General features: G+C 40.9%; 3 protein-coding genes across 5 annotated transcripts; all 3 read right to left on the reverse strand.

Moving 5' to 3' along the window:
- Positions 1 to 118: 118 nt before the first annotated feature.
- LOC106952892 (uncharacterized oxidoreductase At1g06690, chloroplastic-like) lies at positions 119 to 4,674 on the reverse strand. The gene is made up of 8 exons (XM_015041316.1): positions 4,513 to 4,674; positions 4,281 to 4,418; positions 3,163 to 3,263; positions 2,386 to 2,466; positions 1,738 to 1,885; positions 1,444 to 1,523; positions 1,271 to 1,364; positions 119 to 1,096 (listed from the first exon to the last, which is right to left on the reverse strand). Exons 2-8 carry the CDS (start codon positions 4,393 to 4,395, stop codon positions 687 to 689), a joined length of 1,029 nt encoding a protein of 342 aa, XP_014896802.1. The 5' UTR covers positions 4,396 to 4,418; positions 4,513 to 4,674; the 3' UTR covers positions 119 to 686.
- Positions 4,675 to 4,773: 99 nt separating this feature from the next.
- On the reverse strand, positions 4,774 to 7,717 carry nsun5 (NOP2/Sun RNA methyltransferase 5). Its single transcript, XM_015041315.1, has 4 exons — positions 6,546 to 7,717; positions 6,250 to 6,457; positions 5,297 to 5,461; positions 4,774 to 5,015 (listed from the first exon to the last, which is right to left on the reverse strand). Exons 1-4 carry the CDS (start codon positions 7,459 to 7,461, stop codon positions 4,826 to 4,828), a joined length of 1,479 nt encoding a protein of 492 aa, XP_014896801.1. The 5' UTR covers positions 7,462 to 7,717; the 3' UTR covers positions 4,774 to 4,825.
- A 472-nt stretch (positions 7,718 to 8,189) lies between these two features.
- On the reverse strand, positions 8,190 to 15,497 carry mybl2a (v-myb avian myeloblastosis viral oncogene homolog-like 2a). 3 transcript variants are annotated; one of them, XM_015041318.1, is made up of 13 exons: positions 15,397 to 15,497; positions 15,189 to 15,314; positions 14,283 to 14,382; positions 14,118 to 14,189; positions 13,919 to 14,011; positions 13,234 to 13,454; positions 12,984 to 13,104; positions 12,812 to 12,868; positions 12,442 to 12,695; positions 11,647 to 12,349; positions 10,504 to 10,746; positions 9,687 to 9,887; positions 8,190 to 9,518 (listed from the first exon to the last, which is right to left on the reverse strand). In XM_015041318.1, exons 2-13 carry the CDS (start codon positions 15,197 to 15,199, stop codon positions 8,907 to 8,909), a joined length of 2,688 nt encoding a protein of 895 aa, XP_014896804.1. In that variant the 5' UTR covers positions 15,200 to 15,314; positions 15,397 to 15,497; the 3' UTR covers positions 8,190 to 8,906. The 3 variants fall into 3 exon arrangements, with proteins under 3 accessions (XP_014896804.1, XP_014896803.1, XP_014896805.1); XM_015041317.1 differs by having other exon boundaries at positions 15,189 to 15,481; XM_015041319.1 differs by lacking the exons at positions 15,189 to 15,314; positions 15,397 to 15,497 and adding an exon at positions 14,708 to 14,838.
- Positions 15,498 to 16,722: the final 1,225 nt, after the last annotated feature.

Below are 16,722 nucleotides of genomic sequence, written 5' to 3' on the forward strand. Positions count from 1 at the left end.
AGGATACCAGAAAACGACCACTAACGATCAAACTTGGCAGTGATGGTCTGAGTCCATAAAGTAAACGGTATTTTACTTGTACAGTCGTATGTCTGTATAGAGATAAAAAAACAAAACAAAAAAATTGTTCATGCTTGGAATAAAATATTCCTTTATTATACACCATTAACACATTTGGACATTTCTTATGAGAGCAATTTTTTTGTCATGATCAATGTAGTATAAAGAGATGCAATAAAACTTACTTAAATGTAAAAAAAAAAAAAAAAAAATTCTGTCACACAAGTTCAACATTTAATTTAATCCTGGATTTCTTTTTTGTGAGGGTGTAACTAAATGAGAGGCTTTTAAAAACGTTTACATTATGCAGACATCAAAAAAAGCAAATGGAAAACCATTTTATTATTTAGCATCCCTAGACACTTGGGTTCATAGTGCTGTACATAAAATATTGGCAAAGAGGATGCAACACGGAAAACGCTCTGCTTTGAAATAAGGAAAGTCTTGAAGAAGGAAAAAAAAACATTATGGTGAAATTTAAATTTACTTAACTATTTTAAGTAAATAGTTGTACTTTTAAACAGATTCAACAAATTTATTCCCTGAGAATTTTTTTTTTTATTCTTTTCTCCTCCTCTTCCTCACTGACCTGCCAGATCCAATCTGTCATCCCGCCCCTCCCCGCCTCATCTCCTGTACTCATCCCCACAGTCTCCTATCAGCGCCATCAGGTCGGCGGCGCGCCGCGTGACGCCCTCTATGGCTGCGTGATCCTCTGCCGTCAGCTGCAGCTCGGGGCTGCAGCTGTGCAGGCTGTCGCCGATGTGCTGCCCCGCCCCGGCGACACCAAACCGACACCCGACGATGACTCCGCCCACGGCCGGGCGGTCCAGGACGTAGCGTGTGGCCACGCTGGCCACTGAGCAGCCGTGCCTCTTGGCCACTGTCTCCAAGGCGACGAGGAGGTCCTGGAAGAGAGTCCATCCGCCCCAGGAGTCAATCATGTTCTTGTACTTGGAGAGGGAGGCGGTGTTGAGCTCCGCCCTCGAGCTGGGCTCCGCCTTCCCCGAGTAACGCTCAGAGAGCAGGCCGCCGGCTGAAGAGGGAGGAGGAGGAAACGGAGACAACTGAGCATGTTGAGTGTAATGAGGAGGTGGAGGCAGGTCGACATACGAAGCAGCGACGGAGGACTGACTCCATTTTGGAAAACCACCAGTTTTACCATGGGCTCTGTTTTTAAATAATTTACATCCTGTAAGTTGTGCCTCACCCAGCGTTCCATACGTGAGGAGCTTTATGTTGTTGGCCACGCAGAACCGCTCCATCCTGGCTGCAGGTCGCTGGTCGATCAGAGAGTACTGCACCTGCAGGCAACAGCAGCAGAGACGTGAACGCAGGAGAGGAAGGGGAAGAGGAGGGAAGAGGTGCAGGCCAGTGTGGTACCTGGTTGCTGGAGATGCGGATGCCTTTCTGAGTGATCTCCTCCAGTCTCTGTGTGTCAAAGTTAGTGAGGGCAAGCTCCCCTAGAGAATAAAGAGGAAACACGATTCGACGTGAGGACATGAAACTTATATAAAGAGAATATTTACGTTTTGGTGGGGAAAAAAAGCTGAAATTTTACCAATAAAAAAGACATTTTTATTCTCAAAATTCTGCTTTTTCAGCCAGCTCAGATAGAAACTACATTAGTGCCATCATTATTAATTTATTGTATAGGTAGAATGAGAGCTCTCGTACGTATGACCCCCTCCTGCTGCAGGTCAGACAGGTGGCCCAGAGCATCCAGGTATCGCTTGTCTTGGTAGTCCCACCAGTGAAACTGAACACAGTCCAGGGCGTCCACCTGCATGCGGCTCATGGAGCGCTGCAACGCCTTCTCCACCACCTGCAGACAGAGCAGCACGAATGAATATTTAGCTGTAACAATGAACCAATCAATGCCCAGATCTAGACCCAAACAGGAATATGAGGCATGTGTAACTGCAGTGATTCTGGAGTGTAGTGCAAATGCACTCCACACTTTAAAAATATTTGTTTTCAAAGTGTGAAAACCATAAACAATGTGTCGTCCACCTCACAATTATCCACTACTTTATGTTGGTCTACTATTTAATCCTAATTAAATTACATAAAGTACGGTATTGTAATGTGACAAAATGTGAAACAGTTATAAAAATCATGACTACAACATGTATACGGGTTACAGACCCATATGGGTGAGTCTGTACCCCATACAGATGCTGTGCTTTGGACGGTACATTTTCGAAATTGTAAAATAGGCAGATTACAAAGGTTTTTTTTGTTTGTTTTGTTTTTTTTTTTAGATTTACACTGCCCCCTGGTGGATAACACCTGCATCACAGTCAAAAACAACAGACGGCTCACCTTGCGGTCCATTGGTCCTGGTCGGGGGACAAATTTCGTTAGACCCTGCAGAGCTGGAGCTGCACTTCCTGAGGATTTCAGCTGGAGATCAGAAGAAGAAACTTGAAATTACAATCGATCTTGTCCGTCAATTTTAATCCATTTATAACCTTTTAGTTAATCTGGTCCTGACAAACTTTTGACATATTTAAAATCATCCCAAAAGAGGAATATAAATTTTGACAAATTTGTTCTGAATAGCTGTAGGCTGATCAATCACATTCACCATGACCATGCTCCTGGTTAAAGGTCCCTATTGGTCACTTTATGTTTACCTTGAGCGACTTGTTTCTTTGATAGTGAGCAGTTACAAAATTATTAGAGGATCAAATACTTTCTCGCCCGTGTTCAAAAGACAAAGTTTGAAAATCTAACACAGATCTTCCACAGAAATTCCCACCATGAATCCATATTTTAGTAATGCTAACTGCAGACTGTAACAGGAAAACGTTTCTGGGAACACACACATCGAAGGGCAACAGCTTCATTCTGCAGGATCAGGATTTAACTTCATGCTAAAAAGTGGACCAAAGCAAAAGTAGGAGCCTTTTACACTTCCATTTAGTAACTCTTTGATTAATCAAAATGTTTAAAACTTGCATAAACATCTCAGTTAGGTGTCTGTACATTTTACTTATATGATGGGATTACTCTATACATATTTATCTATTAAAGGGAGAAAACTGGTGAAATTATACTGAAGTGGGATCATGAATGATTTGAAATGACTGTGTCCACCTGGTTACTGAACTGTCCATAAATCTCTTCAGCCGGCCCATAAATGTCTGCCATGTCGAACGTGGTCAGTCCAGCGTCCACATAGGCCTGCATGGCCTCAACTGGAGGAGGGAGGGCAGAAACAGACAGTTATCATCACAGCCATGTGTCCTTCAGAGATAAGCACAGAGCATGTTGCAACTGAAATGTGATCAAATTCATCAACACCTGAGCATGGCTTTGCTGTCACTTTGAGTCTCAAAAAACAGTTACTGCTAAAATCGGATTCCAAAATAAGCTTTACCGAACTTTACTAAAGATTTTTGGAGGTCTAAGTGTGTCTTAAATCTGTTCTAGAAATAAATAAAAAACTAACTGGATAATTCATTTCTACTTGAAAGGTGGCCCAGAGGACTTGTTTAATTCTTCTCGAGGTTCATGTTTGACAGGTTAAGAACAAATTTTTTACTTAATTTATGCCATATAAGAGTGCAAAAATATGCGTCATCTGAAAGCAGTCAAACTTTCTCAAAATAACTCAATTTGTTCCGGCTGCTGAGAGATCACACAACATTCTTTAAATGCTATGTTTACGTTCAAGTTTGCAGACATTTTTAGTTCACATAATTTCTGTTTAGTTTAATTATGCCAACATTTGACTTTAGATTTCTTTAAAAAAAAAAAAAAAAAAAAATATATATATATATATATATATATATATATATATATATATATATATTCTAAAGTCTGAAAGCTTGATTAAACTTTTGAGATGCAGAAATATATTTGGATTCTTGTAAAAGAAGATGCATTCATGGAAGAATTCATTGATTTTACTGCCAATGTTTAAGAAATACACAAAATTAAACTTTTTGTCTTTCTGTAATGTTACACTCAACCCTACATTTAAATTTCCTTTAAAAACGCATAATGTATATATTTGTTTTAATCTAGATTGCTGGAGATAAATGAAATGACACTAAATGAAAAACCATTCGCCCTTAACGGCACCCATACTCTCTTTTACCTTAAGACCTGATGTATGTGCGCAGCTTATTTTCATACCGCATTCCTCAACTTCTCAAAAAAAAAAAATAATAAAACAATGTAAGCTGAACATTATTAAATGCTGCGTTTACCTGCTTTGGTTTTGTTCACGGTTCCGTGAGCTCCGGACACCTGCCACATCCCGTTCAGGACTCGGCAGATCTCCAGACCTCCGGCCAGCCTCACTTTGGGAACCGAGGAGGACATGCTATTGTCGGGACAGGTTTTAACTTCTCACCGCGTTGAGAATAAAAACATGAAACACAATTAAACCGAATTTCCAGCGACGTTAAATGGCTTTAACTGATAGCATATGTTACTTACATGATATGCTCTTGAAGTCTTGCTACACCCAGTAAATCTCACTGCTCATGTACGAGAAGCTCAATGTTCATTTATATATTACAAAAGACTTTGAGTAAACGTTACAAAACATACGGCTCTGTTAACCACTAGGTGGCGCTCTTTTGCTGGAAACCTGGCTGCTATCCCCTACTGGACAAAGTTAAACATATCTAAAGCCCTTCAAAACATTAATAAAACAAATATTTTAAATCAATGAATAACGACTCACAGAGCGATAACTTGAGTAAGAAATTATCTTTACTTCACATTTACACAAAATTTATTTCCAATGTCATTCTGCTTTGGTTGCTTTCTTCTTCTTCCTTTTTCTTTTTCTCTTCCTTTTCTTGTTGGATGAATCATTAATTTCTCCCACTGCAGATGTCAGCATCTCCTCTGCATCCGAGCCGTCAGAGTTTTCCTCTGTGGCTTCAGGTATTTTTGCATCAGAAGAGGGAGCAGGAGGAACAAGCTCAGCCTCACTGTGACAGGAAGAACATCAGGTCATACGATTTTGATACCAAGAAACTAAAGCAGCAGCTTATGATGACTCTTGTAACACGTGATAACCACATGTAGCTTATTTTGTTTCATCAACACAAATAAATGTATAGAGAAACAGATTTGTGATAATTTTCCACAATTCATTTGTGGCTTTTACCAGATTAATGAGAGGAGAATTATGAAGAGAAACACATTTTTTCTCAAAGAATATTTAAAAAAAAAAAGTTCTTAAAAGCTTTACATAATGTGCAATATTCACCTTACTGGAACTGCGGGTTTCTTCTTTATGCCCCTACCGTCACCAACTTTTTCCAGCATTGCCACAAAAAAGCCATGTGTGAGAGTCTTGGTGGTACTGGCCCGTAAACACTGCGAGAGCGGCTCCAGTCCTCGTTCAGGCCACTGAGCCAGCAGCGGCACCAACCTGGAGAGAAAACATAAAAGCTGCTTTGTAAGATTTAGCCCCAAATCCTATTTGGTTACACAAAATACCAGATTCTGTGTAGGATGGTATCAGAGTACCAGATCCAGGAATAACTGAATTCGTTTCTGTGCAAGTCTCCTATGTAATTTAAACAGTAGCCTAAGGCTCGTTGTTGCAATCACCCTCTCTAGAGTAAGTTACCGTAAAAAAGAAAAAGTAATAAAATTAAACCCACAACAAACATGCTAAATATTATTCGGAAACGGACTTGGGAGTATCCTTTGCTTATGCAAATGCTTAATAACAAATGGAGGCCAATACGGCTGAAACGATTCATCAGAATAATTGAGTTGAACTGATTATTGAAATAATCGCTGACTGATTTAGTAATCAAGTAATCGTTAACTGGAGACTCTAATAAGGCCATATGCTGAAAAAAAACCCAAACATAATCAGAGCAGTAGCTAAGCCAAAACTGTATTAAAAATATATACATTTTGCATTTAAGATACAAAAGACATATGCAAATATGTTGTACTGAGAACTCCTCGGGTCACGCTTTAGCTTCACCTGGTTCAAGCTCTGTAAAGAAAATCTTTTATTAAAACCATTTCACATCCAACTTTTCATCAGTTAATCCAACTCTCTTTTAAACCTTGAGGACTTTTAACAAAGAAGGTGCATAAATTCAAGGAAAATTGTCAATACAAAGTAAGCAATGTTGTGAAAAGAAAAGCCCATTAAAAGGTGTGGATGGAGACGGCCGCTCGAGAAGAGGGTGAATATACCTGAAGTCGGGGTTCTGCTGCAGGCAGGCGGCGACGACTTCCTCGTTCTCCTGGCTGTGGATGGAGCAGGTGGAGTAGACCAGGCGCTTCAGGCGGGGGAACCTGAGGCTGTGATTCAGGCAGCGCAGCTGGAAGGAGGCCAGCGCCGCCAGGCGAGCCTTTTCCTCCTCCTGGTCGGCAGGAGATCTGTCCCGCAGACACACCATACCTGGACACCACAGAGAAACGTTTTGGTTTGCGTCAGTCAAGTTAGGATCTCACCAGATAATCGCTTCTACACAGAGACATCTGGGTACCTGAACCGCTGCAGGATGGATCCAGCAGGATGTACTCTACGTCTTTATACTGTGGATCATCAGGGTCCACCGTCAGGAAGTCCCGATTGGCCAGCTGGTGACAGCTGACCCCAGCTCTGAGCAGCAGAGTGGACATCGTGCTCAACCGCTTCCCGTCCAGGTCAAATGCAAACAGCCTTCCTCTGTTCTTCATGATGGCTGCCAGGTGGCTGGTTTTGTTGCCGGGGGCAGCACAGGCGTCGATGACGTGGCTGCCCGGCGGGGGGTGGAGCAGATGCGCTGGGAGGCAGCTGGCTTTGTCCTGCAGGATGATGTGACCTGCTTTGTACAGGAAGTGGTCATGGAAGTCTGTGTTAGGGGGGAACGCCAGGACCTCTGGGAGGTGCAGGTCCAACACAAAGTCCTTATTCTTCAGGGTTAAGTTATCCAGCCTCACAGCCTGACCCAGGTAGGAGAAGCCCTCCCTCTTCAGGTAGTCCACAGTATCCCTCACGGTGGTCTTCAGTGTGTTCACACGCACATACCTGGGCAGCTGGTCCGCGGGGGACCCAGCAGGGAGGAGGTCTTCGTTCCTGCTGACCTTCCTCCTCACCTTCATGCGGGCCAGCTCCGCCTGCAGGCGAGGCCGGTGCTTCATCATGTTGGCCTTCCAGGCGCCGCCGCACTTCAGGCCCTGGCCAATCAGCAGGTCGTACAGCAGCACCTTGGCCAGGGGCATCTTCAGCTTGGCGAGCTTCAGCAGCTTGGTGGACTCGATGATCTCCTGCAGGACGGAGGAAAACTTCTGCGTCTCGCAAACCAGCGCGAAGAGCTGCTTGATGTTCGGAAACTTGCTGTCGTAAACCAGAGTCTTCAGGGCGCCCTGCTTCCGCTCGGCTTTCTCTAGGATCTCTGCGGCGGTCACGTACAGAGCCATGATGGTGGAAGGTCCTCACTTACCAACACGCTGCACCACTTTGAGAACCTTTTAACAAGCTGCTGCTTATTCTTTTTTTTTTTTTTTTTTTTAAACTTTTGTCTTTTGTTGGCCGGGTTGTTCCTTCCTCTATGCCGCTGATATTAGGAGAAAACTGGTTTATTTTACTCATGGGCTCGCTGCGAGCTCCTCCATGTTTTCACCACGCGAGGGGAAGGATCCTGACTCCGGAAATAAAATGTGACGCATTGTTTCTATGCGACGTCACGCCACGCACAGCCAATCACAGATGGCAGCTGAAAAAAAATGTACTCTAAATAGAAGTTGATTTAAAGCTGCAGCGTTAACTTTTGTTTAAAAAAAATAAAAATATTTGTTAAAACAGTCACCATGTCGTGACAGAATAAGACAGATAATCTGTGAAAGAATAATGGAGCTACTACTGCTGTCTGAAGAAATGTTCTGAGGCCAAAAACTGTCAGTAGGAGTGCATGCCTGATTGTCAGCACTAAGACCCTCCTCTTGGCTGTGATTGGTAGTTTCTAATTAGCATTGAGAGAAGGCAAAGAAACTCAATTTTTTTCATATTATTTCTTATTCCAGACTGTCACTGCGGCAACAGTTTAAAACAAATATGTACAAAAATATCTGTTTATTAATGTTACATGCTGTAGCTTTAAGGGAACTGAAGTTTTTGTACAGTAAAAGTTATTATCAAACAGAAAATATGGTTTAACATTGCTTTATTTCCTACAAACACAAGAGACAAGGTCACTTTGCTGCTTGTTTACTCAAAATGATTAAATGTCATTAAATTTGCAAACATAACAGTCAGCTTGAATGACCGCTTGACTTAATATAAAAACTATAAACAATAAAATTCTGACATTACCCAGACTGATTTACAAAGGTTTGTACACATTTAATACAAACACACTATCTGGATTTTGCATACAGGCTACATCAACATTTCATAAATGAAGGCAGGGAAGCCAAACATGTAAACATGAAAATATGAAACAGTAATGCATATCAGATATTTTTTTCAAAGTTCTTCCAGGCCCAATACATGTAAATAAAGAGACATCCATCCATGTCTCTTTATTTAATACTGCAACACAGTTACTGCCGTTTGTCTGTCGCATTCAAAAAGAGCAGCAACATGTTTCCCTTTTGTTTTCTAAAGAACAGAAACAATTTAATCTAAACTGAATCTGGTTCTTACAGTGGTTTCTAGTCTGCATATTCTCAGGTTGGACATCTAAAATCATATTTCTGTCAGCTATAAATGGTGCCACTGCAATAAAAAAATAAACTATTACTGTTTCATTGATAATAACTTTACAGTAACTGAACACATCTGCAGAATTCAAGCACATTTGATGTCTGCTTACTGCAATGTGGCAACTTTGGTGGTTTTTGGTGTTAAAACATCTGACCAAGCATCACTTCATCTTTGCTGGTTTGGGAACTCCACTGACCCGACCGGCCGTCCTGACCTTCATAGAGTTCTTGTACAGCAGCAGCCTCTCGGTGGTGTGAAATGGGAGGCGGTTCCTCTTGGCCCTAACGATGCAGGTTGCCATTGGATACAGCCGGTCGAAGCCCCCGGAGGAGGCGGGAGCAGCCAGCAGCTTCTTAGAAATATCCTGCAGCTGGGGGAACTGAGAGGCCGACTTCCAGTATGCAAGAATGGAGCCGCTTTCACACATGGGTTCGGACAAATACAGGTCGAGCTCGGAAAGCTTCATAGTCTTTGCTGGAGGATGCAGGTAGCTGAAGATGGCCTTGCGCTTGAGGTTGTTTTCACCGACTCCATTGCAGTTCTCACTGGAGCTGCCAGCAGAGGGCTCTGTTTTAACGTCAGCATGGCTTCCTTCTGCTCCGTCTTGCTTCTTCATTGGCTGACTATCGGTCTGCTCCTTGGTTTCCGCCACAGGAACAGGCGCTGACGCAGTCTTGTTTTCTAATAATGATGCTAAGATTCTGTGAGCCTCTGACTTTGAAGGAGGAGTTAGGAACCCTGTTTGGGTTTTCGCAGTGTTGTCAGAAAAAGGCTGAAACAATGAAGAAGAAGAAGTTGGTGGGAGTTTGCTGTGTTAAAGTTACTACTGGAATGCCTTTGAATACATCACACATTCTTACTATAAAGAACTTCATTCATCCCAGGCCACCAAAAAGCTAATTATATAACATCTGCTGGGTTGTCTGGACATAACGTGTACCTGTAGTTTCATTCTGGGGTCAAGCACAGTAGCGAGTATAATCTCCTTCTGGTGAATCACAGACTGGAAATATCCATGAAGGCTCGTCCGCAGGGCCTTGCAGAAGTGATTGTAGTTGGTCACTCGGTTTTCCAGCGTCTTATCCAGACCAATGAGGGAGGGGATGATGAAAGACATGGTCACTCCGTTTCCTTGAAGAACCTGAGTTTGACAAGGATGAGAAGAATGTCAATACTCTTCATTTGGATTTTACGTTTTAGACCAACACAAAGTTTACAGCCATACCGCTAAAAATCCAGAGCAACCAATTATGTTCAGCAGTTGCCTGATTGGTAATATTACTAAACAGAAACATTAAGGGCATGGTCAAAACATGTTGAGCACCATTACTGGGTAATTAACTCTTTATTATATTGCTGCTAGAATTGTGTTCAAATTACCAGACATCCACCTGTTTGACTTGATGCATGAGTGAAATTCTGTTTCTCTTTAATTAATTTTTCAGGAATGTATTAATTTATTTCGCATCTTTGGGAAGGAAACCAGGTATCCAACCTGACTTAAAGAAAGAGCATTCTCCTCTGGACAAATGCTGGCAGGTTTTGCAATAAAAAGAAATCGTCAATAATTACCAGATGCTTCTACCTGAGATTCAAAATGTTAGGAAAGGTTTTATGACATTGCTATTGTACAAAGTTATGCTGCAAGAGAGAATTTTACAAAAACAAAAAAAGTAAACCATGTTTTCTTTTCCATCACTTCACAAATGCCTACTTGCGCATGTTACTAAGTAGAAACAAACAAAATAAAAGATTACCTGCAAAGCCTCCTCAAAAGGCTCCAAGAGTCCCAGAATATCAACCACCTGCTCCCTCTTCACCATGATCAGAGGGGGGGCGGTCGAGCTGTTGGTGGCCTCTATGCGGGCCTGGGCCAGGATCGTCATGACGATGCTCCACGTTGTCTCATGCACCATACGCCGCAGCGATAACATCATAGAGTTCCAGCGACAGTTGGAGGAGGAAGGACATAGCGACACGTTGCCCTCCTTCAATAAAAGCTGGAAAAATAATGCAAAGTAGCAGATTTGCTTTTGTAAAACAGTTTGAGCTAAAAATAAAAGACTTGCCAAAAATTCTAGCTACCTATCAAAGATTTGAGTACTTCTTCACAAAAACACAATCAGGCTCTTCTGAACTCTGGACAGCTCTTTCCAGAAACTTTAAATGAATATGCAGCTCCTGACTGCGGACTACTACTTTCACTGAGGGCTGCTATTGATTATTTTAGTAATCAATTGTTCTACTGATTAATCAAATCAAAGAAATTGGCACATTCTGTGGATTTTTCATTTAACCACTTGAACCTTTTTTTATACATTAAAAAAATGCAAATACACAAATAAATTTCCTTTTAAAATATGAAAATAAACATTTATTACCTAAAATGTAATAACACAGCATTCCATTATTGTAAAGGATGCATGTGCTGCTAAATAAATATTTCTAACATGTGAAAAGCTTGAATTAACATCAATACAGTGCAGGGCTGATCTTTTGATTATTTTCGGATTTACCAATTAATAAGTAGATTTTTTTAAAGTGCTTAATATGAGATTTTTATTTACAAAATTTGAACCAGGTGAAGCTACAACTCTACCACCTGAGGAGTTTCGAGTGGAACATATTTATAGATGGGATTTCTTTTTAACCTAAATGCTAAATAATTTTTTGTGCAGTTTTGGTGTAATTACCACTCTGATGTTAATTACAGTAAGTGGCCTTTTTTTGAGTCCATTTAACAATTATTTGACTATTACTAAATCAAACTGTTTCCGCTCTACTTTGAGTGTAATTGTCCAAATATGAATGTACCAATTAAGCTTTCAGTTGCATTAAATACAGAAAAAAAAAATACATAAAAAATGTAATCCATTACATTACTACTGAAGATCTCCTACCTCGCTCCAGCAGGCACTGCTCCTGAAGAAAGCAACCACATTGTGGATCTGTGACAGCAGGTTCTCCACCACTCTGGAGTTTTTCAGGGCGTCCCGGATCACGGCCTGCAAAGATCTGACGATGCACGCGTTCCTGGTCCCGATCTGCAGCTTTGAAAACGGGGCCTCTGACTCAGACATCTTCTCTGACAGAAAGGCCAGGATGTCATCGCCATCCGGCTCTCCCCGGTTTGAGGAGCACACGATCTTGTAGTCACAAAACAAATTATTTCCAGCTAGGATCTCCTTGGCCTGGTTGGCAAGGACATAGCCGATGTGGCGAGGGAAGATGCCGTAGCTCAGCAGAACGCCCTCGAGCTCGCTGGCCACCGCCACGCTGAGGTTTGTGCGGTTGAGGTGGCGGAAGGCGACAACTGGACGACGAATTTGCCAAGAGTCGCTAATGTAGTGGAGTTGGACAACCAGGACAGGATCCTCCGCTTGTTTCGACTGGTCCCCTGCCCACAGGTCACAGGTCACATGAATGGTACTTTCACTATCCTTGGCTTTGGCGAGGGAGAGCTTGAGGTCACGGATGAGCTGCGGCTTGATGTTTCTTTCCACGTCCTCGTAGAGCTGAAGGCCGATGATGCGCTGGGAGAGTTTGTTGTATTCAGGGCAGATGGTGCCCATTAACGACCTGAAGCCTGAGCCTTCAACGAAACTATGGACACAAGACAGAAAATGTTTCTTTTCCTCAAAGAAATGTATAAATCTGATTTAATCCAACGTTGTGTCATCAGCAGGTGAACTTACCTGAGTGGCAGCATGTCTTCAGCAATCATCCTCAGTGCCGCCTCGACAAACTTCTTCTGGTTCACCTGCGTGGCTGAAGGAGCGACAGCAGAGCTGGGACTGGAGCTGGAACTGCGGGACAGAGAAGACCTGGGGGAGGACACGTCTCTTCTTGGAGCTGAAATGGGCTGAGTTTGAACGCCTGTCTTTGGTTTCACTTTGTCAGACTCCTTCTGCTGCTTCGCAACATCCGAGTTCTCTGTTCCCGTTTTGATCTGCACACAAGCGACAATAGTAAAACAGATTGTGCATTTTTAACACACAAAACCTTTAAACAGAACTTATACTTCTACATGACTCGACATAAAGGCGCTTTTGAAATAATCCTTACCACAAGTTCAGGCGTCACTGGATCAGCATCTATTACAACGTCACATTTGAAGTCCACCTAGGGCGCAACGCACATCACAAATGAAGAATTAAGAAGCCTTTTCACAATCACAAACAATATTTTTATCATGAGCTGAAAAGAAAATGAATTTGCTGATTTTAAAGTGCTTTACCTCTCCCTCTGTCAAATGCTGAATGTCAATGGAAATTGTTTCAGATACTCCTTTGTAAAAGCCCATCTCGGCTTTGCGTCTGATGGTGCCGTTAAAATGATTCTTGATAGAGTTTTCAGATCTGTTTGTAAACATTTGAAAATATAAATTGGCTTCTGAGCCTGCATTCGTAAAAAGCAAACATTAATGCTGACAACTAAATCACAACATAAATTTGAAGCTGTTAACTAGTGTCAACTAAGCGACTCACCTTCCAGGGAGCAGCTTGGAGATCTCAGCCCACCGGTTACCCAGAATGCAGTGGGCTTTGTAGATGATGAGGTCTTCTTCTGCAGACCAGATTCCCTTAGTAATTAGTGGGTCGAGGTGGTTAACCCAGCGTTCACGACACTGTTTCCCCTGCCTGCCGTTTAGATGCTTGGCAATCGTCGTCCAGTTTTTAGTACCGTACTTATCCACCAGCTCCAATATCTGCATGACATGAACCAAAAAAAAAAACAGGAGCAAAATTAAATCAGGGTAGGGTTTTTTTAAATATAGAATTGTACATAAAATTACATTCTGTACACACAGACTGCAAGTCAAAAACTTTAGACCAAATCTATCACATTACAAATTATAGTGATCTGCATTTTTACTGCCCTGTTTCACGATTCTGTTTGAATTTTCCACAAGAAATAAATAATGAAGCACAACAGAATGATAACTGTTGCGTTTTTACATTCGACTTCAATATGAATCTGTCTGAAATAACTGATAACGGATTGATAAACAAAACTAAAATATGTGTTTTAAAAGGCTTTTAAGCATGGGTTAAGAACATGAACTTTATTGAAGTTTCTAGAAGAGAAATCCAATACATCTTTTTGGTGTGAAAGTTCAAGAACCTCATTAATATTTCCAGTTTGTAACAAATTTCATGTTCACTTTCCCACCTTTTCATCTTCCTCTTTAGACCAAGGTCCCTTCACTAATTCGGGATCCAGATTTTTATTCCAGCGAAGAATACACTGCAGTTCTGTTCGACCCTGCCAGGAAAAATCAGGAAATATTATGGGGTTTGCAACATGACTAAACCTGGCTGACATTAAGATATTTGTTTTACTCTCTGATTTTGCTTCTAAGTGCACATACTGGTAAAAAACTCGCAATGGTTTTCCAGTCCTTTTTTCCAAAGTTAGTGACAAGGATTTTGAGGTTTTCATCCTGCATTTCAGAGAGAACACATTTAAAACACATTATCTCACAGAGTCGAGAATAAAAGTGGCCTTTACACCAATAAGATATTTTTTTACTTACCTCTTCTTGGGTCCATTTTATCTTACACTCAACGTCATTCTTTTTTTCCACTCCATCCAGACAAGTAAAGGACGACTTGCTGTCACCCTCTTCTTCCATTCTGCAAACATTTAAAATCAATAAAATAAATATGGTGTCTAAGCTAAAATGTCTTAGAATGAACAATATGCTGTGGGTGATATGATGAACATGTTATGCTTTATAACGTAAAGTTTTATGAGCTACCTTGTTGTCAAAGCAATTTGGCTACTTATTTCGGCTAGTATTCGAGCAGCTAGTAATTAGTTAAGTAGCAAAGATTATATTCGGTCAAACGACTTCAAGATAGAAAAGACAACAAATGCAAATGTGCACCAAAGACTACGCTGCATGATTTATCAAGTAAAACCTCTGGTGAATAATGATTACGAACTATAAACACTTGCGTTCCAGCTCTGCTGTTTTATTCGGCTGGAAAGACTCACGTTGGTAACGACGTTTAGTAGTTAGCTGAGAAGCTTGAGCACCCCAAGCGGCGCAAGTCCGTTACTGCAATTAGCCTGAGCGCTACTGGTTTTATGAGCGAAAATTGAGCGTTGAGGATAATTTAGCTTAGACTTTTAAATGTAATTTGCATACATGATTGTAGAGCGCAAGCAGCGTTCTTTCCACGTCTATAAAGATTACATCGGGGTTTAACATACACAGCTTTCTACTGTGACACAAAGAGCTCCGCCGTTTTCATTGGACGTGCCGTGGTGGGAGAAAACCACAACACTCACGCTACCGGACAAAACAAGGCAACAGTTACTCCAGTTCCCAATGAAAAGACAAAAAAGCCATAACAATGTATGTGAAAACGCGGCTACCTAAATATTTAGCTCTAAAATAGCGTATATCAACATAAACTACAGTTTTCACACTTACCTGCGCGACATTCCTCCTGTCTCTGCGTGTGGAGCTTGCTGCTACTTTAGCTGCAGTTCAGAGGTAGCTTGAAATGTTGAATGCAGATACGAAGCAAACCCTTAGAGAAAATACGGAACAGCCCAACTATGCATGGCAAATGGGAACTGTGTCAGGTGAGTGAAACACAGAAGAATTGAGACGCAACCTTAAAAGAGTGAAGATTTACCCGCGAGTGAAAAACGAAGGTCTGTTCAAGAGCACTGCTGCTGCACAGCTAACACAGGCGCTGGAAACAACCCACGTGACCAACAGCTCGAACCCATGCTATCGGCTAGCTTATGGGGGTGTTCTGACTGTTAGGGATTTCGCTGTTAAATAACCTAAAGAAACAATTTAATAAGGGATAGTTTTAATTAAAACTGTTATAAATGTAATATTTAGTCTTTTGTAGTTAAAGAGCAACATTTTAACTGAATTATCTTTCTTTATTTACTACAGGCTTTAATTTCTGTTTAAAGCTACACATCGAACAGCTCAGCTAGCTCACTACACCTGAATTTAGCAGTAAGCTTTTTCAGTTAAAAGTGGAGGGAAAGAAACAAAAACATTATCCAATACGTTATAATTTATAATGAATTCCTATACTTTAATTAGTGTTTGTATCTTGCTATAACAAAATGTAATGCTTTTTAGTTATAGGGTTATTAACTGTCCAACATGTCCTCACCTTCTTTATTTGCCAAAATTTATGTTTTCACCTACAGTATCTTTTGGAAAGAAAGACCTGGTTTTTATTTATGTATTTATTTATCTAAAATCACTTTTGGCAAAAATAAATAAATAACTTAAGCCATTATTTTACGAAGGTGACAATATGATCATTTTGTGTAGTATAATTTTACAAGATACTGTTTCCCCTGCCTGCCCGTATGCACAGCACTTAAGATTTAGTATAAACATATAACGAACCAATGCTGGTTATTTTTAGGCTTGACCACATGCAAAATGTCTATGTGAATTAAGTATGCAATGCAATGTTATGTAGTGTAGTAAAGTTATATCAGCTGGCATCCAAATCTAGCTGTCCGCTGGTCCAAAATGCTGTACAGCAAATGAGATGAGACAAACCACTGGTACTGTCATGATATAAACATTCTTTTTTATATTTTCATCTGCAAAAAATATAAACATTTACAATTTTCAAATAGTTTTATTGTTGTATAATCCATCCAAAGTATATAGAAGCTATTACCAGTGGCCAGTGGTCCTTCAACGATAACAAAAATCTACAAAGCTAGTCAGTCACATAGTGGGTACTTTTTATGTACGTTCTGGATTCCCTTTAAAATAATATTGGATTTCTTTGATTGTCTTGTCATCAGCACCAACTAAGTGCTGCTGGAAATGTGGCCCACTTGTTTATAATGTTGCCCTCTCTGTTTACAACAATAGCTAAGGAAAAACCAATTTGGCACACAGTTACAGATTTAAATGTCATAGCAACACTTGTGCCTTGTGATTACACAAGGCACAAGAGTAATGAAAGAGATAT

Source organism: Poecilia latipinna, unplaced genomic scaffold, assembly GCF_001443285.1.
Source record: "Poecilia latipinna isolate Pla-1442-1.1 unplaced genomic scaffold, P_latipinna-1.0 Scaffold545, whole genome shotgun sequence".
NCBI lineage: Eukaryota > Metazoa > Chordata > Actinopteri > Cyprinodontiformes > Poeciliidae > Poecilia > Poecilia latipinna.